The sequence below is a fragment of the Salarias fasciatus genome, chromosome 5 (genome assembly GCF_902148845.1).
Source record: "Salarias fasciatus chromosome 5, fSalaFa1.1, whole genome shotgun sequence".
Classification (NCBI taxonomy): Eukaryota; Metazoa; Chordata; class Actinopteri; order Blenniiformes; family Blenniidae; genus Salarias; species Salarias fasciatus.
In genome coordinates, this window is record NC_043749.1 from 20,649,728 (window position 1) to 20,674,280 (window position 24,553).

General features: G+C 40.6%; 2 protein-coding genes across 2 annotated transcripts; one reads left to right on the plus strand and one right to left on the minus strand.

The window, feature by feature from the left end:
- Window positions 1-8,965: 8,965 nt before the first annotated feature.
- Window positions 8,966-17,843, minus strand: ilrun (inflammation and lipid regulator with UBA-like and NBR1-like domains). Its single transcript, XM_030092357.1, has 5 exons — window positions 17,549-17,843; window positions 11,129-11,283; window positions 10,842-11,039; window positions 10,380-10,684; window positions 8,966-9,214 (listed from the first exon to the last, which is right to left on the minus strand). Exons 1-5 carry the CDS (start codon window positions 17,704-17,706, stop codon window positions 9,179-9,181), a joined length of 852 nt encoding a protein of 283 aa, XP_029948217.1. The 5' UTR covers window positions 17,707-17,843; the 3' UTR covers window positions 8,966-9,178.
- Window positions 17,844-19,227: 1,384 nt separating this feature from the next.
- Window positions 19,228-23,662, plus strand: snrpc (small nuclear ribonucleoprotein polypeptide C). The gene is made up of 6 exons (XM_030091935.1): window positions 19,228-19,328; window positions 20,590-20,632; window positions 20,715-20,823; window positions 21,592-21,651; window positions 22,316-22,420; window positions 23,103-23,662. The coding sequence occupies exons 1-6, from the start codon at window positions 19,321-19,323 to the stop codon at window positions 23,222-23,224; spliced, it is 447 nt and encodes a 148-aa protein (XP_029947795.1). The 5' UTR covers window positions 19,228-19,320; the 3' UTR covers window positions 23,225-23,662.
- Window positions 23,663-24,553: the final 891 nt, after the last annotated feature.

Genomic DNA, 24,553 nt, shown 5'->3' on the forward strand with positions numbered 1-24,553 from the left:
TTCGATCAAAACAGTTCCTTTAAAAGTTCCTTTAAAGCATTTTAACTGTTTTGACAACGGCTTGTTGTGTGAAGCTCGTCATTTTAAAATATGTACCAATATTACAAAAATAATTTGAGTTGCTTGAGATTTCTGAATTTAAATTAAGTCTTATCAGAGAGGCTTCATCATATCTGAACTAAAACTGACAATATAATAGAAAACATTAGACTCGTTTTTCATTTGGTTTTCCAGTAAGATAAAAATGTATTTCTTTAGCTTTGCTTTTTTTTCCTGACCAACAAAATCACCTTCAGAAAACAATAAATATGCTTTTAATTAGCTAATTATAGTGCAAACAGGAATCCTAACATCTGAGAAAGTTCATATGTAAAGTAGTAAAGTGAAATCCATCAGAGAGTTTGGCGTTCACCCAGAGATTACCACGTGAAGTGATGAGAAATAGACGCTGCTGTAAAACAGGCTAAATGGCAGAAATACTTCAGCTTGACAACAAACGTAACTTCTGCCTGTATGAGGTTTGTTTCACTTTAAATTGATGTCTGATAATACAAAATCACCTCTGTTGCTGCAGCGAGTCGGTCTGAAAGCCATCAGAGTAGTCACTCATGACAATAAAGACAGCTGAGAAAACTTTAGATCCAACTGATCATCTTGGTCTTTTTAATCTATCTGTAACTGTTCTCTGATAACAGAAACCAATGTCAAAAGTTTCTTGTTCTTTCTCGATTCCAGGATGGAGTTTATTATAATGAGCAACAAAGTCTGAATGTCAGATACGAAGAGGGCGTTGAGTCATCTACATCAAGACGTGTCCGCAGCCCAGTGTTTGTGGACACACCAAATCAAACTGCCAACAATGACAGCCTGCTTTCATTGGACAATCCTGATACAAAATTGGAGATTAATGTGTTCATTTCTGCCATTGCAATCAACGTGCATGTGAGGAAATTAACAGAAACGAAACCGGCTCATAGAAGCAAAGCAAAGAAGTTATGAATTTAAAAAAAAGGAAAAAAAAAAAAAAGAATTTCTTTGAAAGGCAAAGGTTGGTTTGCTTTGAGCTTTTCTCACATCCATGCACATGTACAGAAATTTGCATGGCAGTTACTTTTTTTGGGTCTGACCTTTTCCTGGCGCTGGAACAACAATCTCATGGTTGAAAGACAACAAGCGAAAAGAAGCTAACAGACCGGGTGCCAAACGCGAAGCCACAATTGGTCCACTGTGATCTTGATATGAGTAATGATTGTGCAGGTGTCTCTTTTGTAAACAGGTGTCCCTGACCCACCTAAGTTGTCTTAGTTGTGTCAATAAACACCTATAGTTGGTATCAGTGTAATCTTTGTTAAAGTCTTATTTTGTCAGAATGAATATGAAGTCTGTTATCTGGTTTTCTTCAAGCGTTTGCATCCCTGATTGGGATTTTGTTGTTGGTTGTTAAATACAAAATGTGGAATTATGTGGTCCCAGCGACTGTGCTTTTATAATGTCTTATCTCGAGAGAGGAGAGATGTTTATCCAGAGCCACAGATGCATTCACCGGCTACGTTTCAAATTAGGATCCATTTCCTGGAGATGTCTTGCAACAGCCTGGCAGCCTGTAAACCTCATTCCACCTGTAGAACAGTCCGTGCTGCGGAGACATGCCTGATCCTGCAGATGTGCTAAAACCATATGCTCTGAGGTTAAAATATGGTGACAAGTGTTATGTAAAGACTAAACAGTGTAGGTGTGAAACCTGAGGATGAGAAAGCTCATGGCCCACATGAAGTATCTTAAAGAAGGGAACAAAAGCTGGATCATAAACTAATGATAGCTGATAATTGGCAGGTTTCCTCGCTTCATTCACGATTGCCAAAAGGTACGCTCATCTATCAGCATGTTGCAGCAAGACAAACATCAAACCTCTCGGATAGCATTGTTCTCTGACCTCAAACCACATTTTGGTCCCTGACACTGTCCCTTTGTTTTTTTCCTTCTTTATTTATTGTCTTTTCGAAATGTCATGTGATGTATTTCCATCCAAGGAAACCAGGATTTGAATTGGGAACAGGATTTTACCGGAGCTTTGGATGATTGACTATTTTGCTAAAGGAAACAAGCTGCTGTGTGCGCTTAAAAAAAAAAAAAAAAAAAAAAAAAAAATATATATATATATATATATATATATATATATATATATATATATATATATATATATATATATATATACATATATATTTTTTAATTGTTGCTATAGTTTTTAATTCTTTGGTCCACATTTGAAACACGTCTGACACCAATTGAGTACTTGCAAAAATGTATCCTGATCATGACTTCCTGGATATGGAGGCTGTTTGAAACTTGTTTGTGCAGAGTGCATGTCAACAGACATAAAGGTAAAGGTAAAGGTGAATAATTGTATTTAATTAAAAAAAAAAAATCCTTGCATCAACTCCTCCTACTCCAATGTCCGGTAGACAGAAAACAATACAGAAGTTGCTCACTCACCAGGGGAAGGGTTAATTACAACAGTCCTATTACATCCTTTGTAGACTTTCATCTGATGTGTGTGTGACAACACTCATCCAGATTATTTGCTGGTTGCAATATGTTTTTCTTTGATTGTTCTTCTGATCAAATTTTCCAGTTCAGCGTCACTCCCTCCCAACAATGGACAGCTCCCATTTATGCATTTGTAAGCAAAAGAGAGCTGCAGTTCATCTTATTCAATTAGCGTTTTGAACTCAACCTTGGGTACAACTTTGCATGTCAATGGGCAGAGGGCTGAGTCAGCAGAGCAGTTCTGGAACACCTGAGACAGTTAGAATGTTGGGTTTCACACACAAGAAGGGACACGTAGAGACACTAAGACATCACTTTCTATTTGATTGGCAAATGCTATTGCAATGCTGCGAGCTGATGTCAACGCCTCGTCAGTCCGAACGCTGCAGCCTGAATATCACCCGGCATGAACTAATGAGATGATAAGATGAGACCATTAGTGAGGAAATGAATACAGGAAAGGCAGTAAATAGAATGCAGAATAACACCCTCACCTCTATCCGGCATTCATTAACAGTCGATGAAGTGGCGTGTGTGTGTGTGTGTGTGTGTGTGTGTGTGTGTGTGTGTGTGTGTGTGTGTGTGTGTAAAACCTGTTTTTTTTTTTTTTGTCAGTTCCAAACAGCTGTGTGATGTGGAGCCAAAGAAAACTGTTGCAGCTTTTCACCCTTTCAACTGTCTCCGTTTAAGAAACAACTTGATTGATTGGTCGCATCCTGTCAAATGAGTGAGACTGATCTTTGTCCGATATAAGATTTATGCTTTCTGGATGTCAAACTAATTGTCTTTTGGTTTGACTGCTTGGCTCACGACTCACAGAGAGAACGTGCAAACTGCACACAGAAAGGCAAGGCATACATTTGAACCGATGACCTTCTAGATGTACCACTGAGATGCCATGCAACACCTGAGCCTGTCATTTTTTTGGCAGATTCAATTTATTATCATTTTTTTAAATATTGAGAAGTGTCAAAACACCATGTCCTCCCTTGGGGAAAACACTTTCTCTTTCAATTTTTCTACAAATCATCTCTGAAACACTGTCTGTCCTCAGGCTGTTCTAAAGAAACACTGACAGCATACATGTTTTTTTTTTTTTTAAATTCACCTTCACAAGAAAAACGGGAGCTCAGTTTGATGTCTGATACTCCGGCTGCAGCTCCCAGTTAATTAACCAGAAACAGATGGACAATCTGCTTAAAATCTGCCATTTCTGCACTTTGCAAAGTCATCACCTGGACCTTTCTTTGAGCCTGATGTGAATCCACCTCTTCCAGAGCCTCTGCCACTGTTTGAGGGTTTGACGCCGCGATTCCTCCCCTCACAGAACGCTTGGCTCGCGTTCCCTGTCCTTTATGGCGTCTGCAGCATTCTCCACCCAGACAAATACAGCCCCTAATCTAATCACACTCATGCCTCCAAGCGTGTCCTCTGTTCACCAGATGGTGCATTAAAAAATACACATACACACACAAGGTTGTTTCCTGTCTTTGTTACACCTACTGTACACGGTTCATGCAAGGGATTGAAAAGTGAGTCATCCTTTAAAAACTTTAAATTTCATCTAAAAGTGCTGATTTTGAAGAGAAACATCCTAAGTCGCTGGTGTTTTTTCTCCGGTGAGTGATGTTTGTGGCCGGGGGCAAGCCCCAGATTTTATTTTAAAGTTAAATATGTCCCAGTGAGACTTACAGCAACCCGTTTCTTATTGAATATTCTCTCTGAGTCTGAGTTGCGCAATTTTAATGAATCGAAGATCTACTGTCTAAAAAGCTCTGCGTTGCTGCACTTCTACGACGACAAGGAAAAGCTCACCCCCGCTATGAACGTACAGTACTTTTCCAGAACGGTGTGTCCGTCTGTGATGTCTGTGTGCAATTCCTTCACTCCGAGGCCTGCAGCTATTTGATTTGACAGAGATGATGAGCGGTCGTCAAACAAAACAAACCTATTGACTCAAGTGCGCGGAGAGATGGCAGCTATGATAGGAGCTTTGCAGAATTTCACCGAAACTAAAGTCAATATTTGTCCTCAGTCACCCTGTCACACAATATCTGCACAAAGCCCATTCAAACAATCACCTCGGTGCTCACTGCCAGCGTGCACATGGATGCTCCGTGCACCCCACCCTCACCCCCCCTGCACACAAAAACAAACTGATAACACAGTGCATCACTTTTTGCTCATTCAGACTCATCCTGTTGCTGTAAGCCAGTGATGTGAAGATAATGAGAGGAGGAAGCAACTAATCTTAATCGCCATATTAGAGTTTAAAACAGCAGGTGTTGATACCTTTACTGCACAGTGGTGCAGTGGTTAGCTCTCTCTCCTCACTACAGAAATGCACTGGTTCAATTCTTGTTGCTCACTGAGGTCTGTCCAGGGTGTGCACTGCCTTTTCAGCTTTTCAGCCTTGCTCTTCTCCCCAATAAACCTGAAACCCTCCTCGATGAGCACAGATAAAAACAAATGCCAACGATGATCTCATTTTAATACACGACGTCCTGAAACAGACTGGAAGTAGTGAACAAACACAGCAAGTATCCCCGACCCATTTGGCAGATAATTTGTTAGTTCTCTGGAAACGTGGAGCCTAAAAACAGCAAGTAAATAGAGAAACTTGAATAGCTTTGCATTTTTTTTTCATAGGCTAAGGAAATACTCATCTATTTTCTGATCCCTACAATGTAACAGACTGATTTAAACAACAGCTTCTTTGAGTTATGTACCAACAAAACTGTTTGTTTGAATATGTGTGTGTTTGTGTGTGTATTGACTGATTTTTTTTCCCCTCCATTTTGTGTATTGGTGCTCACACATTGTTTTAACAATGTATAAACGCAATCAGATTTTTTTTTCATGCCAGTTCATTGTGTGTAAACACTCAGTTACATCTTACATTTCACTTTATTCATGCATCATGCCGACACATTTCAACACTTATGCCATGTGTTCTGATGAATATCCCCCTTAGGATAAATATGATCTCATTTCTCACTTATGCAGCTTTACGGTGAATGCCATAGATTTCTACCAAGAGATTTACCTCCAACACCCAAAACACACATGTAATACTATCTGTGAAACTGAGACGGTCCTCAACTGATGTGTTTTTCCTTGTTCCTTTCTTTTTCTTTCTTATTTCCTTGTATTTGTCCTGCAGGTGTCACAGTTTGGGTTTCACCCAAATTTTCAGTGAGGGAGTCAGTACTTTTACAATAAGTCAATATTTTGGTGTCATGTTTCTTTTCTTGCTGTTCAATAGAAAGTCAGAGTTAATGAAAATATTTGTGCACAAACTGAGAAAATATCTGAGATTTTAACTGACATTTCAAATGTGCAGATTCTCCACCACTTTTCAAATTGATTAGTGTAAATTAGACACTAATCAGTCAACAAGTGACATTTATCAAATGCGATACCACCATGGCTCACTGATGAATCCTCAAGATGCTTCACTGTATTTTGCACCAGATGTTTCATTCAAAAAGGATTTATGTTGAATTTGCAGGCATTTCCCAAAGTAATTGGTTATGTTAGTAATTTGGTTTTGCACTATTTTACCCTTCTGGCCCACTCAAGATGAAATTGGGCTGCATATGGCTCCTGAATTAGAATGTGTTTAAACATCCATGGTGTTCTTAAGGAAAATGTCTTTGCCTGTAGGGGGCGCACTTTACATATTGCACCTGCAGGCCTTCACTGCTCCTGCTGCATGCAGCATCTGAAGGGATGAGGCTTCATTGGAAGTCTAACATCATAAAAAGACAGGAGAAGTCATTGTTTCAGTGTTAATTTAATCATACAAATGCTTAATCATAGATACAGGAGAAAAAAAAAAGCTTTATTTTGACAATTTCTCTTCAGATAAATGTGCTATTTTAGGACTATGTAAACTTTCATCTCATCCACTCACCATGCCACCCGTCTCATGTCCATACATAGTCGCAAACCAAAACTAGAGAATGAATCCAGCAATATTCAGACTTTCTCGCCATCTGGCTCACTCTCTCAAACTCTCACACACACACACATACAGACACACGCAGGCCCACGAGAAGAAAGCACGCACAAAAAGGAAAGAAAAAAAAAAGAAAAAAGAAAAGAAACCCTGGTGTGGCTAAAAGAAGTGATGCACAACAGTGTATACTGTTTGGGAGGAGGACTCATGACTTTCAGTACAAACACAGAAGAGATGAAACAGATGCTGGTGAACTGTACGACCTGGTGAAATCGAGGCAGCACTAACTATGAAAAACATTCATTTGCTCAAACTTGGAGAAATTATGATGTATTAAAATAGCCCGACTGGCTTGGGGGAAACAGGTCTAATACTGATTACATTTTGATTTTTATGCTCAATACATGAAAATTACTGAAGTGGGGAATTTATTGTAACAAGAAACAATCTCTTCTTGCGCTGAAAATAAACAAGTACACTTAAAAACTGGTGCAGATAAAATGGGTTCGACAATGAAAACTTCATGAAAAACAAAAAAAAACAAACAAAAAAAAAACTGAAGCTGTAAACAAACTGGGAGTTTTCTGAGAAAAATGCTGGTGTCACAATCCACAAAAAAAAGCTCCACATTTTCTTCACTTTCCACATCACAGGTGGCGGTGGTGGACAGCGCTGTGCAAATAGCAGTAACAGAACATCAGGGCTGATAAGGCTTATCAAAATTTCATAACTAGATAGACAACCTGGCTCAAACCACCATTCATTGCTTTTTTTTTTTTTTTTTTTTTTTTAGTGCACCCAGCATTATGTCAAGTTTGAGTTGGTCGTCTGATTTTTAGCACCACCTGCTGGCTGCATGGAGAACCTTTTAGAGACAGCAAGAACAGAACCATTATTCAATCAGTTCATCCAAACGCTGCAGAGTTGCTCCAGAATACTTCATACTTCCCATTAAAGCTCGTAAAAAGGATCAATGCATGCGAGTCAGGTCATCCTTCTGTCCCCAAGTAGTATACACCATTTAATGTCAGTTAAATCCAAAGAGAAACCAGGAACGGACATGCACAGGCAAACGGCTCGCGCACGCACACAAACACACACACACACACACTAACATATATATTTATATATACTCAGTACGCATACTGTGGACACAGATTCAGAAACTACAGTCTCTCACCAGGCAAAACAGATTTAGATGGCTTTTTCAACCCTCTCCTCACACCTCACTTTCTCAAACTCACTCGAAACATTTTTTTTTTTTGCGCTTCAGCATCTATTTAAAGCGAAAACCCACCCTAAAAAACACACACACACACACACACGTACGAACAGACGCACACCTTGTCCCATGCAGCCTGAATTGGGCCCTGCACACACCGGGTGGTCTGGAGACGCAGTGCAGGTTCGTTTCTTTGCTCTCTGGATTTTATCTTTGGAAGAAACGGGGCTCCTACACAAGAATCGACAATATGTTTTTGCTTTTTTTCCCCCCTCCTGTAGTGTAAATCTAAATCACTGTTTTAATGTGTTAGGAGCGATCAGATCTGGACGGGAAGATTATGTTAAAGAAGGACAGGCTTTGTGCTAAATTTACCTGAAACTTCTGTGAACTGAATGTTTTTTGTTTTGTTTTTTTAAGGCTCATCATAAGCTTTTTTTCTGCTTTTGCAAAAAAAAAAAAAAAAAAAAAAAAAAAAAAAACAAGCACACTTTCAAGTTGTATGAGACTAAATAGCTGGCGGTGTTCATTTAAACATGCCAATTGTTCTAGAAAGAAACAAAACACGTATCTGTTCCTTTGAAGCAAACACTTCCATCTTTTTACCAGCATTACAATCAAAACTAACCAGAGGTGGAATTCCTCTGAAAAATAAATCTGTCTTGGCACTTCATCGTCAAACCAAACAAATCCACAGGACAGGAAAAGACACCTCGCTTTAGCCGGATTTAGACGTTAAAAGGGGGCACAAATTTAGTAACGTGACAACGGATCCCAGACATGAACCCAATGGCACCCACTCCTCTACAGGTGAGGGCGACGCGTCTCTCATGAGTGAAAAATGACGACGCGATTTGTGAAACTCATGTAAGCCTCTTCACTATTCTGAAAAATCCATTATGCTATATGAAAGACTCCACCTCTTTTCCAAGGCCTCACAGTGATCCGCGCTCGCTGTTCAGGTAAAACATTTCCATGCCTGTGTAGGAACCCCAGAGAGAGGACTCGGTATTCAGTTGGGAACATCCAATTGTAAAGCAGACTGTTTAGGGTGGCTTTCCCTTTAAGTAGCCGTGTTTTGCAGAGCAAGTCAAACAGAGCCGTGTGTATCTGTTTTCCAGGGTTTTACAGCACTCTCAAATGAAGCGTTCACACATGCGGATCCAGGTGTCGATGTTCAGGCGGGGCGCTTCGCTGCTTCGCTGCTTCGCACACGTCATCCATCACCTCACTGCGTTTCTCTGGAAAGGGCCGTGGGCTGTTTTTTTTTTTTTTTTCTGTTTTTGTTTTTTTTTAGGGAGAGGGTGGTCATGAGTCAATATAAAATAACTGTTCCTCCCCCCCACCACCCCTCAGACTTCTCTTTATGTAAGGACTCCCGGGGTGTCAAGCTCAGCGTTCAGCTTGGAAGGGTTCGGTTTGGGCAGGGGGGGGGGGTCTTTGTCATTCTAGCTCTGTCCAAACGGATAGGGTCCATGAATACCCTGGAAATACAACAGAGAGGGTGTTAGTTTACCGTGAGGAGGCAGCAGACGTCGGGGAGTGTGTGTGTGTGTTTCAGTTTCAGGGCGGTAACAAAACCTGCAGGACCTGCCAGGTCGCAACTCCGAGGCTCATTTAAACAAAAGTTACTCTACCGAGCAGTTCGGCCACAACAAGCGCCTCGCCAGATCATATCTGACTAAAAACTCAGCTATGATCAAGAACAGGTATGACAGGAAATATCCTCGGATTTATCATGAATTAACTCTAAATTTCAACTTTTATATTTGAGCAATGAACTAAATCACTCTATTATTTTGACACATTTCTTCAATACGTACCAATACGGTGATTTAAAAAACACAGGATGAGAGTTTAAAACAGTACAAGTCATTAATGTGAAAACTGGCTTCCAAAACCAAAATAACTCTGGTCAGTCCAGTTTATCCACTGCACCCATGGCTTTGAAGACAAAAACAGGTAACTTTCTCCCGCGGTGGCACGTCGGAAACAATGAGCAGCATTTTGAGTTATTGTGGCTGAATCCATCACTGAATGCTGAAAATACTCATCGCAGTTTCTTTTTTCTTTTAATGTATTCAAGAAAAAAAATTGGTTCAAAAGTAAATTTATAGAAAAAGTGAGTTATTTATAGATTTTTTTTTTTTTTTTTTTTTTTAATGGAGTCCATCCTTTTTTGGCCAAAAAGCAACAGTTTCTTTTTCATTTTTCGATGGAATTAATAACAAACGGATAAAATGACTTGCTCGTCTTTTAGCATTGTAACTCGACCACATCAAAACAAGTGATACAGAGACCCTTCATACCAACTACAGAGGTGGATGGACAACTTCATTTGCCAAGAGATTCATTATAGAAGTCATATTTTAGCCTAATTTCTTCAGGTCTGAGTGTCACACAAAGAATTCTTATAATTAATAATCATCTACAACAAATCCCACTCATACGGACGCATCTGAACTAGTTCAATACCGTGATTTTTTTCTCCCCTACAACTGAATTAAAACTGTGAAACATCCACATAATTTAGATAATATATGAACTGAAATATAAAAACAGAAAACACATACATCATTTTTATGTCAAACATGTTTCTGAGATGAGTTGCCGTGTATTCAATGATTTAGATTTTCAAAGTGTACATACCTGCCCATAAGTCACCACCGAAAGATTGGTTTGGAGACCATTTGACGCCCTATTTACAGCATTGTGAGACAGTCCATTCTGATCTTGCTGAATTGGCTCTTGCGTGCGTTCCCACGCTCCCCCGGGATCTCTGAAACTGTTGTCGGTGGCGTCATGCTTGTTCTTCTGCGGCGAGGCGAAGGGGTTGAAGTCTCCCTGCACGTTGCGCTGGGGCTGGGTGTTGAACTCCGTCTCGAAGGAGGACAGCTGCTGGGTCACGCCGAGGAGACCGCCGATTTCTACGCTAAGGATCACCCAGATTACATCTGTGGAAGGCAAAAGAAGCATAACCCAGACAAATTAACAACAGCTAACGTACATTCAAGCAAAAAATTTAACATCACTTAAGATACAACCACTGGAATTACAGAAACTTGTATGAGAGTGACTAAAAAAATCACCCACAAGTGAACTCGTTCCTACCTCCGTAGAATAATCCGGTGGCTGTGCACATCCTCCACTGGCCCTGGTACATGCCAGGATTTGTGGGGCTTCGCATCTGCACACTCACATCTGATATTTCTTGGGGATCTAAAGACTTCACCATTACTGTGTTTACGTGCCCAAACTGGTCCCCGCCGATATACTTGAGACAAACCCCTGGAGGCCATGACTCTGCACCTGCAGGACACGAAAATACAGCCACAGTTCAGCACGATGCCACCGGCTGCATTCCCGTTTATGAGCGACTGAAGATAAACGAAACGCACCCGTGTTTTGTATTCTCCAGGTCTTTGTGAACGGCGTGTCTGGAGGGACGGACTCTCCCTCTCCGATCGTCACGTCCTCCACGAAGGACATGGATGGCGTGTTGACGTTGGGACTTTCAAAGTCGTAATATGCACCAATGGCGGCCTGCAGGTTCCTGCGCACACAGAAGAAGACATCCATCTTCAGCAAATGACACCAGCATCCGATATGCGGATATTAACATTAAATTTTGCCAATACAGATATTGACAGCAGTATTTAATACCGACGACATTAAATCACAAATAAATGACACTTTTGTCAACATGGTGATAGGACAGCAGTCGTTTTGTAGCAGCTCACAGATCAAAAGAAGAAAACTAATGCAACTCACATGTAAACCACATTTATGCTTTGTGACTTTTTTTTTTCCCAAGACAATACTGTAAACTTTTCTTAAAAGAAAAAAAAAAAACGCAGCCTGAAAATAAAAATCAAATTACATCAAATAGCTGACCGCCCTAAGGTCTATGATACCATCCTGGGCTTCTGTGTGCATGCGGGGGTTTTCTTCAGGTAGGACTTTTTCCAGCTGTTTCAGGTTAAGCGGTGTCTCTAAATTGCTTCAAGGTGTTGATGTGTGCGATTGTTGATCTCTGTTTGTATCTAGAGGTAAAATGTATCCTGATCTAATGTGCTAATCACCAGCGGCATTGCTACTGTCAACGCCTTCACATTGCTCCCATGCTGTTGACAATGTGTCCATTAATTCATTAATCTCGTCAAGTGTTGACGCTCATACAGGAGTGGAACTGATGTATTTGTTGTCAACAGAAACAACACTGTCATTACTTTCTTCCCTCATCTGCTCTGCTTTGCTGAATGCGACAGATCGGAGCCTCGTCCTCCGTGAAGAGCATAAAGAGCAAAGCAGAAACTATAGCAACTGTGAGCGACAGCAAAACAAGGAAAACAGAAACAGATGCAGTTGAATTGGCTTAAATAAACAAAGAAACTGGGAGCACAGCCCCAACATAGCAGGCATTCCACTCCTCTGTCTCCGGTAAATCTGCACGCACTGTATGCGTCTTGACAATTATGAATCAGTTCAATTTAATAAATTAACTAAGTCTGCAAAAGAAAAAAACCGAAGGAGCCCTATGACATGTGCTACACCTTCCACCATGAGCAGAGAAGAAACTGTGTTCATTTTTTTCCCCCTGGACACCACGATTACAGAAAAGCAAAAACAAACGCTGTCTTCTGTGGCGGTAACAGAATTGTGGCGTACATAAATAGGGGAATAAAGCTGAGATCCTGTTTTACATTTAATTAAAGGGCAGTATTTACAAATTACACTTCAGTCTGTATGTATCATACTGTCAGTGGATAGACCATTAAGGGACTGACATGAGAAACGGTTATTTTCCAAAAACTCTGCTTCACCAGCCGACTGCTGAAGCAGACGTATCCAACCGGGGCAGATTTGAGCTTTTTTTAAATGATCCGAGATCAGCAAATTGATTTTTTTTTCTTCCCCCCTTTATGACAGCCTTCATGAACTGAGCAGTAAACAGCCAAGTAGCAAACGCACCGCAGCAGCATCAGCAACACACCGGCTCACATGTCAGAGGTGTTTCTCAGAGGAGAAAGTGAAACCAGGCCAACGGCCACTTACAACATCTGCGACGGCGTTTCAGGCGCTGGATGCACCAGAGCTTCGTTTCGAGCTACAAATTTGATGCGTCACTGAAAAAGTGGAATTTCAGCCGAGTCCATAAGGTTCAGTAATGACACTCCTGTATTTAGGGGCCCAAAGGGCCTGGTGCTTCTTGAGTGGAAACAGTCTGCTTGGTGCACCTCTGAATTAAATGATGCAGCTGAAAGGAGCCAGACTGATGATTTGGTTTTAAAGACACTAGAAACATAGACGAGGAGAAGGACACCCATTGGGACACTGAAAACAAGATTTGGCTATGCTGTTGCTGTTGACATGCAGGAAAATCTCCCAGAACAATAAAAGGAAGCAGTCAAATTCAAAATTTACCAAATTATGAGTCTGTTCAACCCACACGAGCTCCTTTCTTGAGGCATTTTCAATATACGCAACAATATAGGAGATAATTTAAAACAGGCAGCAACCATGATCGGTTTCACTTCAGACATTTGGAGGTCTGATTCCAACACTCAATTCCGAACACATCCAGGAGATGAACAACAATTCAGGAGTCAAAGAAAAAGTTTGTGTCGCTTTGTGTAATGAATATACATAGAAAATACACATATTGGATCAGGGAGTTATCGGGATCAACCGATACTCAGATAAATAAAAACTGGATCAGATGCTAAGTATTTTGATCTGATCCAGTCGTCCATTTCGAGAAGCCGTGACATGATCCACCTGTTTCCCTAAAATATTTAAGACGCTGATTCCCAAACTGCTTTTTATTACACTAATATGAGACAGTAAGATCCATCTGTACAGTCTCACACCTTTATTTTTATACATATTTCAATAAATAATGCTTTTCTCTTCTTTTTTTTTTTTAACAGGCAAGGCAATGACAGGATTTACAGAGTCGAAATTTAATCTGCTACTCTGTACGCGAGTTAACATCCATCACTATCACAAGACTAGGTGCAATAATTTGATCATCACTACACCCCTAACTGTAGATTTGTGTTGATTTGTTTATTGTGGCTTTTGTTCAGAGTAGTTGATGTTCCAGGCAATAGCTGTGCATCTGGGTAGGCGGGGCTGTTGGTCTGAATGCTATCATGTGAAAAGCTATTTTAGTTGTGTCCCTGTGTCACCCGATGGTTGTGTGGCAGCACGCTCAAGCGACATTGTTTTTTTTTTTTTTTTTTAAGAATAAAACATGTGACACAAAGCGGAGGCTAAAAACAGACACACTCAAAAGCTTTAATGATGTGTGGGGATAGACCAGCTGAGTAAAATTAACAGATACGGCTGCATAAGTCATGAATATTAGATAATCTCATTAAATCCATTCATTGTAAACAAGAAAAAAACCTAACAGTGTTTTTATTGTTATTATCAATTCTGCAACCTGTGATTGTTATTTATCACAGCAGTGGTGTTATTACAATTGCTTCACAGAACTAATCTCACAGAAAGCACCACTGCATATTGTTTTTCACAAATACATTGGACAAACATGCGATAATAGAAAATTTGTTTCCTATAAACCTTTCAGAAGGTTAAAATATGTGCTAGAAAAGGATTAAGGTCCTCAAAAGAAAGCATGTTGATGATGAGGGAAGACACACATAAACAAAATGTAATATTTTTTGGTTAATATATATCCAATACATGCCAGACAGTCTGTCTACTCTGACTTATGCTGGCATCAGTGACAGTAAAAGATCCAAGAGTTACTTTTAAAATCAGGCTTAGAAGTTTACTTGATGAAGCTTAGCTCAGGTTGGCGCAGGTCACCATGGACCATCTTCTAGTGAAGCTGCTGTTGGTTTAGACAGCTGGGACACATTTAAAGTACTGAGTTGATCTCTTTTCCACACTCTCCATACATTCAGATGTCCATGCATCTCTCTCCTTTCTGTCTTTACTCTCTGTACTCTTCTGCAGTGTGTCTGACTTTGGAGCAGAAAGTTTGTAATGTACATCCATCAACTCTGCCCCATACTTCACCTTGCACAGTGTTCTCAGTCCTGTTTCTCCATCTTACTATCCCCTAACCTCAACCAGTCAGAGGAGGAAGCCTACATCTCACCAATGTCAGTGGAGAGTAGTGAAAATGCTTTTTGGAGAGGGCTGCATGCTGGTTTGATGCACAGTAACTAAGCAAGTTCAAGTAGTGCTGTTTTCATTGGGTTTTATTTCAGTGTAAATGGTTTAGCTAAGAAAACACTGAAAAGGAGACTAGCCATTGTAGCTACGAAAAATGTTTAAGTATAATACTGTTCAGTGCACGAAGACGATACACACACCAAGCAATCATCTAATAAGATATGATCACTACTGCAGACCTGAGTTCCAAAGATTCAGAGACCTTTGGGGGAATAAATATGATCCCTGAACTAAATAGAGCACCCTGGTTTCAGCAGTCTATACAGAAAGTTCCTGTGATGCATCCGAATACCAGGACCCGGGCCCATAGAGAAAACTTAAACCATAGAAAGATCCGTAGACATGATGCAAAACTGGTTTGCTTTAATTTGGAAAACGCTTTACTTTAGTAAAATCTGCTGCTGCAGAACAGGAATGGCAGTACATCAAAACTATGGAACCCATTGACTTTCACTATGTGATTCATATATATATATATAATTTAAGCAGAACTGACGTAAGCTAATGGTTAGTCCCTTTACTGCAGTTTTTCATGTGGGCCAATTGATAAATGTATCATCTCTGCCAGCTGTAACACAGTTCACTGCAATGTCTCTTTGTTTGGCAAAATGATTAAATTTAGGTGTGCTGAATCAGAGCGGGACCTCAAATGTACAAGAAAGAGTTTCCCATCACTTTGCCTGATAAAGCATTTAACCAATAGATTGAGTGCTCCCAAGAAACATAGTACAGGGATCATTTGGAACTTTTATATTTGATTTTTTTTTTCCAGTCCTAAGTCTCTACAAAACTTGTCATTAATTTAAAAAAAAATAATTTTTACCAGGTTTTAAAAAACACCATCAGTAATCTTGGACACAAGCTGTATTTAGATCAACCTAGTTGAGTTTTTGGTCTGAGTGTAAGCAAAACTAAACTATGGGATACACTAATACAATGCTCTATAAAGCCAGGTACACACTACAGGACTACGCCAACCTTCCCCGATTTAGAAATCACACACTGAAGACAACAAAAAGCATGTCGCACAAGATCTTCCTCTTCTGATCTTGTAGGTACAGCACACACTGGCAGCAGAGTGTCAGCTTCTTCACGCTAAATATTCCAAATCGTCAAGCATGACTTTGAATGGTTTTTCTTCATTCAGGTATCCTGAAGTTTTCATTTATCTCCACTAATAACAATTTGCAAGGATGCTCATTCCCTCAGTTCATTCACATATCACCCCCGTCCCTCCGCAAAGCAGAGCAAACTGATTGACCAAATAGATTCACTCAGACTCGCTTCTTTTAGTTTTCTTTTTTTAGGAACTTTCTATGGTTCCTGGACAGCTTCCCTTTCTGCTCATGAGGAATATTTCTTTCCTTCTCTCGTAACTGTTAATAGTGGAGATGAATATCAGGATCCCAGAGAGTTATGGCATTAAAGAGGGAGATGCAGATGAATGAACTGAAAGTGTTCGGGGGGGAGTACAAGGTTATTACCATGGACAGGTGCGGACAATATGCTTCATAGAGAGGGGCTTTAATCAATCTGCTTAACAACCACACAGCAAAAATAATCTGTACAACCACATGAATTTGTCGAAATGTCCAATAATTGTGGAAACCTCTTAGGTTTGTTAACCATCTGTGTTAAAATGTGGGCTATTTAATGTGGCTTTCTGAAAGCTATATGAAGTAAGTAGTAAATAGTATAACTGGCCAGATTTGAGCTAGGAAAAATTGACAATTTGCTGGCAAAGGGTACAATGCAATGGATTTTAAGTGCATGGAAAATTGATGAATCACAATAGCCACAAGAAAAATCAAAATTAGACATTTTCCCAAATCAGCCCTGTTCATTCACACATTGATTGCACATACCTAGCAGCCCTACATGATAATGGAACATATTTCACCTGAATGTAAATACTACACGTCCTGTGTTGTGAGCCATGTTTGTAAATAGTCACCTTATGGGAACTTAAACTTTACGTGATGATGTCATCTTTCCAGTTGTGACGCGCACATTTCCACGCTCCAAACAGAAGCCACGTGAGATCTGCTTCGATCACAGACTATTATTTGCCGCCAGACGAAATGTAATTTGTCACAGATCAATCAAGACTAGCGTGGGAGCGCTCCCTCATAAACACAAGGACGTTTGGATCACGACCACTTGTTGTGGGCCGCCGACAGATCACGACCGGTTACGTCATCTGGCGAAGGTGACGAGCCGCCTTGAGTTGTGGCTCCGCGCGCTGTTATGTAACATGGAGGATAATCTACACCGAGGATTCCCCGTGCCCAAGATTAGCCTGCTAGCTCGCCCTCCGCTGCCCCGAAAGTTTATTCACCTCCTTAAAACTCGCGGCAAGAACTAACTCGATGGCTCCACTTCAGCTCGACCGTGAGGAGTTAACTACCATTTCCCGTGAGGAGATGATGAAATCTCCCGTTGCGTTTTTGAACCCCAGCTACTCGGCACCGCGTACCGCGCGCGTGTGTGTCTGCGGAGAGTCTGCCTCCATTTTTGGCCGTTTTAACGCGTGCTAACTGGCTAATTATGCAGCTAGGTTGGCGTCACGTTGCTGCACGACAGACAGGCCCTCCCATCCCCACACTCACCAATTGGTCATGTCCAGGAAGAAGGCGCAGCCGGCCGGGTTGAGCTGGAAGCCCAGCAGCCTCTGAAACTCCGAGATGAGGACGTCCTTGTCCGTGGTGCCCATGCAGCTGAACTTCTGCATGAGCTCCGCGTCCACGTCCATGTCCGTGCCCTCCATGGGTGACGGGAGTCCCGTAGCGGAGACGGGATGGTGCGGGGAGGGGGGGGTCCTCTCTCAGTTGGGTCCGAGGCCTGGTCCAGCCATAACAACCAGCTCAACAACAACAAGCGTCAGTGCGCATGGCACGGACAGGGAAACGGTGCTTTTGACGTCGCAGCAGCGCGCGCGTCACCTTCGCCAATCGCGTGGTGGGCGGCGACGTCATCTGTTGCTATTTGTAGCCACCTTTTCATTGGTTTAACAAAGAAGTGCATGGTTCCCCCTTATCACCCCTGTGCGAGACATACACCCGAAGATCAAGGCTAAATAAAATGATGACACATTATCTAATGTTTGCAATTAAGCATTTGGGCACATCTACAACGTATTATAACAAGCAGATCTTCAAATCTCTTACCTTCAGATATGCACATATGTGCTGCAAATATTGTCCAGACTGCAGACAGACTGTATTCTGGCTGACTTTTATTTATACATATCCAGATTTTACCTTGTTTCTTTTCATTATTTTAGCTCATTGTAATGACAATTAAAATGAATCTCATCTAATTAAGCTGTTTGCATTGGGAAATTAAAATTATATGTGTAAGGCCTTCTCTTTTTGGAGCATTATCACAAAAAAGAGCAAACATATACTTATTGTCTTTGGGGCACCCCTGAAAGGGTGCCTTTCCCTGATCTGTGCTCTAAATCTAGACCAGCAAAGCTGGCCCGTCAGAGGTTCCAGTCCAACATGAGGGATGACGTTTCAAATAGAAAGACATTCTCTGTATTTTTCTGTTGAATCAACTGCTGCTGCTGATTTGTTTACTTGGATTGATCTTGTTTTAGTGACAGTGGCAGACATGACAAAAGACTGAGACCTGACCTGACACACCAGTGATGGAGCAGTGCAATGACAGCTGTTTTATAGACAAAGCAACACGTGAATAAATTTGAAAATGAAAGCATTATATTAGCTGCAGAATGCCACACATTGATTACTATTTGACATTTTACTGTGTTAAGTCAGAAGAGACACCTGACACTATAAGCTATAACATGATTTTATTGCTTTCTTTTCTCAAAAGCATTAATCTATTATCATCTATGCCTTAGTTGGGAGAGCAGGTCATAACTCGATCAGAAGGTTGCAGGTTTTTCCACCCCAAATCTCAGAACATGTTCTTGTCGGGAACTGATCATGGTGTAATGTTGTGTTGTGTAGTCACTTTGGACAAAACGGGCTAGAAGATTGAAATAGGGTTGTTTTTATCAACTCTATTTAGAGATTTTTCTGGTGTATATGAGCCCTCAGAAGAGTACTGTTTGCTTTTACATGTTGCTGGTACAAAATACAGGTTCTCTTAAAAAAGTTGACCATCACGTGCAGGATAAAAGGTGTAAAAATCTATAATTTTTATAAACATTCATATGAATATTTGCAAAGAGTTGACTGATGAAATAATGTTGCCTGACAAAATCCATAACAAACATTTCTTCTTCTTCTTTTCTCAATGAATTTTTCAAAACCGAAAACAGACGCGGAACGTTATATTATGTCTCAGTGTCTAGTCGGAACATTAATTGAGGACACCGGAAGTGGGCTGTTGGCGGCGGTGAAGGGGAAAAATGCCGAAGTAAGTTTCTGTTTTTGGTTTTATTTAAAAATAAATCGTATTTTATCATTTTGCTAACGGTCTTAAATGTTTCCATTCCTGGCAAGTGACGACTCGTTTTAAGATGAAGTTTTGAACGGAGAGCACGAGGCCGGTTTGCTTTGCATGTGACGGCTGTGAGCTTTGTTTGGGCTCCGTCTATTTGCTGGAGCGATCATCGTTTCTCCTCATTCCGTTTATTTTACGTTCACGTTGAAACTAAGATGGCTCGTTGTCTGTATTTGAATTCATTTCTAACGATGTTTCCATTGTAGAGATTCTTGGTACCGACAAATCATGTTCTTGTACGGACATGAGGTGGACGTCCTCATATCTGGGACCAACATATAGTAAAGAGGCTGCAGCGACAGAGCTCATCAAATAAGTACAAATAAGCATCATAGAGTGAAGGAACTCTTATGTCTTTAAATCGTTTATTATTGTTAGATAATAAAAAATCCTATTGCACAATTACATCATGTTTGTTATATTACTGTTTATAGTGATATATTGAGATGTTTGTGTTTTCGTCTCATGAATTGAAATATTAATAAAGGTTAGCTAAGTAGCTGAAAACCTCCACAACCTGGAAAATTGGGTATATTCAGCAAAATATGAGACATATTACAGAACAAGGGAAACCATTTGATCATTAATACTCCTTCATAGGCCTAGCTTGCCAACACAATTCAAAATGCACAAAATAATTGGCAAACTCAGAGCACTCTGCTTCTTTCCAAATAAGACCCAGGCATTCAAACTGCAGATTAATCCAGCTAACACAATTATAACAATCCGTCTGGGGAGTCGGTACTTAAGATAAAATGTCCATTATATTTGGTATTTAATGTTGTCTTTTCTCGACACCCCCAGATAAAATGAAACCTTACGGATCTGACTGCATCTCGGGCTTTAGCAAAGACTCGTCAACTTTTTTCCTTTGTTCAGAAAAACATGTATCAATACATCTAGTATTTTAGAAGTCCAAACATGACATTAATGTTTTCACAACAAACGCATCATTTCTATAGAACACTCATTCAGAAATAAAGCCCACTTTTGTGAAGATATTATTTAAGGTTATATTTTACTTTCTGTGGCACAGCAGTTAAATGTGTGGACTGTTTCAATCACTGAACCCAAGCAAATAGATTGTAATTGTAAGGGTTTACACACACAATAGTGCTTTTGAGGAGGGTCTCAAATTTGTTGTTTAAAACGTTTTTGTCCTAAATCTTTGCAGGTTTTACTGTGACTACTGTGACACCTATCTGACACATGACTCGGTAAGTTGCGTTTGCATGAAACAAAATTACCAAACTATTTAAATTAACTGTCTAATTTTGTTGGTGATAACTTTTCTTAAAGCCGTCTGTGAGGAAGACCCACTGCAGTGGCCGAAAGCACAAAGAAAATGTGAAAGATTACTACCAGAAATGGATGGAGGAGCAGGCACAGAGCCTCATCGATAAAACCAGTAAGCAATAACTGTCTTTGTGTAAAGTGCGACGCTTTCCGGATGTTCTGGTCTTTCATAGATGTCTTGACACCTGGAAGATTTAGGAAGTTTCAAGTGCTTTGTCCAGTACGTGTATGAAATAGATCAGAGATAAAGTGCTTCACTTGGTGTGTACACTACACTTAACTCGAATATGAATGTAACTCTTTCCAGACACACTTCTAATGCGGCCATTGTAAAAAAAAAAAAAAATGTCTTTCACATATTTGTAGCCTTGGAAACAATAAAAGCCTGTTATATAACCCACATAAGACAGGCTTATATACATGTGTGGGATATCCAAGCTTTGCTTAAACACTCTACACACCAACTTACTCAGGCCCCCTCTCAGATTACAAACCACTAATCCACATACGAGAAGCAAAGCTCGTGTGTGGTATTGTCCACTGTGTAGGAATATGTTGTGACTGACTAAAGCCAAACTTAAACTGCATAAACAGCACAGACCCGGTGTTCAGTAGAAGAGCCAGCTTGTAAGGTCTTCCAAGACATTTGACTCATTCCAGTTGAATTGATTCAATCTGCACGAATGAGAATATCCATAGCTATTGTACATGATATGTCAGACTCGTTCTGTGTCCACCCTATTTTTCACCTGAAAACCCTTGAATGTAATTGAGAGGACAAATTCCACTGTGACACATTGAGTAACTACCGTACTTCTTTTTAAAAATGTTTGCTTTATTTGCAATTGCCTTCTAATGTTTTTCTTTCTCATCCCAACAGCGGCTGCATTTCAGCAGGGAAAGATTCCTCCCACGCCGTTCCCCGGTGGCCCTCCCCCAGGTGAGTCCACCTACATCTTAGAGTGCTGCCGTAATTTAATTAACCAACCATAACACGGCCACTGGGTTTTATAGCCAGATTTATATTCAGAGGGGAAGTGCTGCCTGCGTGTTTCTCTATTTATAGGTTCACTGAAGTGCATTTTATTGGAATAATTAGCCAGTAAAATATGGGAAGCTTAACGGACATCAAACTACAAGACATAATAGAAACCATTTGAAAAATACATCTAATACTCCTTTCATTTTATAAATTGCCTTTTTCTGACTTGACTCTGTAAAATTTGACCCAATTTGACTTTAATGGCAGTTTCGGTTTGATCCAAAATGTTAACTGAATGTAAATTAACTTTATTTCAAAAGAACAACCAGAGCTTCAAGCGGCCTGTTCAGATAAACACCATATTGTCCTCATTTGAACTTAGACATCACAGTATGGAATGGACGTCATTGTTGAAATCTGAAATGATTATTGAATAGATGCAATTTTAGATCGATCAAGAAGACACTGTGGACATCTGCATGAACAAAGAAAAACAGGACATGTGATCATGACTTTGGATTCCATTTGGAGCACTGAGTTTTTAAAGTATAGTGAGCATCTCTCTGCAGTCTGATGTTGTGCATTAAAGCTCTAACGTTGACCTCCACTGCCCGGTGTACAGGCGGTCCTCCTCGCCCGGGGATGCTGCCCACCCCGCCAATGGGAGGTCCTCCCATGATGCCCATGATGGGGCCTCCTCCACATGGGATGATGCCCGGCGGGCCCGGTAAGAAACACGCTTTTCCCCCGAAGCTCCGCTAACTCGCCGTTTGCATTTGGGAGCATTTCAAAGTGCTTTTTTTTAGAAACCGAATGTTTTTTGGAACTTCAAACGAGAGACTCCTCCGCTCGCATCTCCTCGTATCAGATAGATTTGCTTTAATTCCACAGCCACTCGCAGTGGTCACACGAACAGAGCAGCCTGTTGATGAGGCCGGGTTTCGTCTGATTAATTCAGTTTTAGATCTCCTGTTTTTCTGTCGCCACAAATGAAGCCGTTAAGAGAGAAACTCCGTTCACCTTGAATCCTTCTCGCTGATCAGTCCGCTTTATTGCAGCCGCTGTTCTGAGACTGCTAATGACTCTTTGTGTCTATCCAAACTTAGTTGGATCAGGGAGGATGGGTCATTAATACTTTTAAAATGATTGTTTCTTTTTAAGTAACATACTGAGTTTCCTTTTGTCCAAGTTTCAAAAACCGCCACTTTTTGTTCCTGGCTGTGATTTTATGTTTTGCAAATTTACTGAATGTTTCGAGTTAAGAGCGTTGCAGTAATGCAGGAACGGCATTTGAGTCAAAGCCATATATTTAATCCTAGTTTTCAGGAGCGCTGAAGTGACTTCTTTTATGTAAACCTGTTGTCTTAAATCAGCTCCTGAGCCGCCTGTCCCCTCACTGTCACATTTAGGAGGCATGAGGCCACCGATGGGAGGACCCATGCAGATGATGCCAGGGCCGCCACACATGATGCGTCATCCTCGGCCGATGATGATGCCAGTCAGGCCGGGCATGATGCGACCAGACAGATAAGGCCAAGTGGACTTTCTCTGCTTTGTTGCCACGAACAGACGCTGTCTTGTGAGGACTCGGACTTCAACATTTGGATTTTGCAGAATTTTTTTTTTCTTTCTTTCTTTTTCCTCCCGCAACTCATTTGTCATCTTTCAGCATCAGCCAATAACTGAAAAAATTTTTTCTGTTACTTCATTTAATTCCTGTTATTTATGCAGTCCACATCATTTGAATTACTTTTTGATCCTCACACCCTGAAATGAGTCTGGTTTGTCATTTCCAAATTGGGATTTCGGTTCTCACTGACAGTCTGTTCAGTGATCATGTTCAAAATGTTTCCAAAACTTGACAGTTTTTGTTGCTACATTTTATTTCTGTGTTGTTTTAGGTTTTTTTTTCTTTCCATTGAATTGTTTTCATGAATAAAAAAAGAACTTGATTTTAAGCTTGTTTGTTTTAGATTGTGGTTCATATCGAAGAGGAAGACCCTCGCTGGTATTGGTTCATATAAAAATGGATTGTATTAGATGTTTGTGTGAATTTGTAAACTTGTGGAGGCAGTGGTGATTTACCTGTACACACACTCAATCTTGACAAGAGCTTTAAAAATGATGATAAAACATGAGAACAGACGTGAGTGGGCCAAACATGTGACGCAAATGCTGACCGATTTCAGTCTTTACTTTCAGCACGAAGGCTCCAGATCGAAAAAGTGAGTTCAGATGTTTTCAGTGTTGCACAGTAACAACGGTACAAAGCTAAATATGTGACTTTATTGTGGCCTTATAGAGGGGAAAAAAGGAAATTGCTGGAAAATAGCTACATTAAATTTCTTGTTTTCATTTGAGTGTCCAGCTCGGGGTCAGAGGTTGCTGGAACTGAGACAGGGACAGAGCATCAGTCAACCACAGAACAACCACTCATATTAAAACAGGTGGGAACCTTAAGAGTCTCCATTAAATTGAAATAGTGAAGGCTGAGAGAAATTCCAAAGTCCCAACTCTGGATTCAAACCAGGAACCCTCTCAATGTGAGGCGAGAGTGCTACCCCTCACACTGTGGCCCCTGACTGTATTCCACTTTGGAAATGTAGTTTATCGCTTTGCTAACTCGCCGTCTTTCGTACCATTACTTTGTAACCAGCTCACAGATCATAATCACTCCACCGCAGTTCCCATCTGTTCCACAGAGTGTTTTTATTGTTCAGCGGTGCCGCCTGCCACTTGGCTGCTCATATTTTACTGTTCAATCACATCCGTCTCGCTGTTTCCGTGCAGAGCGGAAAGCTTTCTGAACGCGAAAACTCAATGTACAGCACATAAAGGCTCGCCGACAAAGCGAGCGACG

Bases quoted from the DNA above. Each gene is read 5' to 3' on its own strand.
- ilrun (XM_030092357.1), bottom strand. From the start codon at position 17,706: ATGGAGGGCACGGACATGGACGTGGACGCGGAGCTCATGCAGAAGTTC. The intron at 11,284-17,548 runs GTGAGTGTGGGG...CTGTGTGCGCAG, and splicing joins TTCCTGGACATGACCAATTG to GAACCTGCAGGCCGCCATTG. The intron at 9,215-10,379 runs GTATGTACACTT...TTGTATTTCCAG, and splicing joins CGGTGGTGACTTATGGGCAG to GGTATTCATGGACCCTATCC.
- snrpc (XM_030091935.1), top strand. The intron at 20,824-21,591 runs GTAAGCAATAAC...TCATCCCAACAG, and splicing joins GAGCCTCATCGATAAAACCA to CGGCTGCATTTCAGCAGGGA. The intron at 21,652-22,315 runs GTGAGTCCACCT...CCCGGTGTACAG, and splicing joins CCCCGGTGGCCCTCCCCCAG to GCGGTCCTCCTCGCCCGGGG.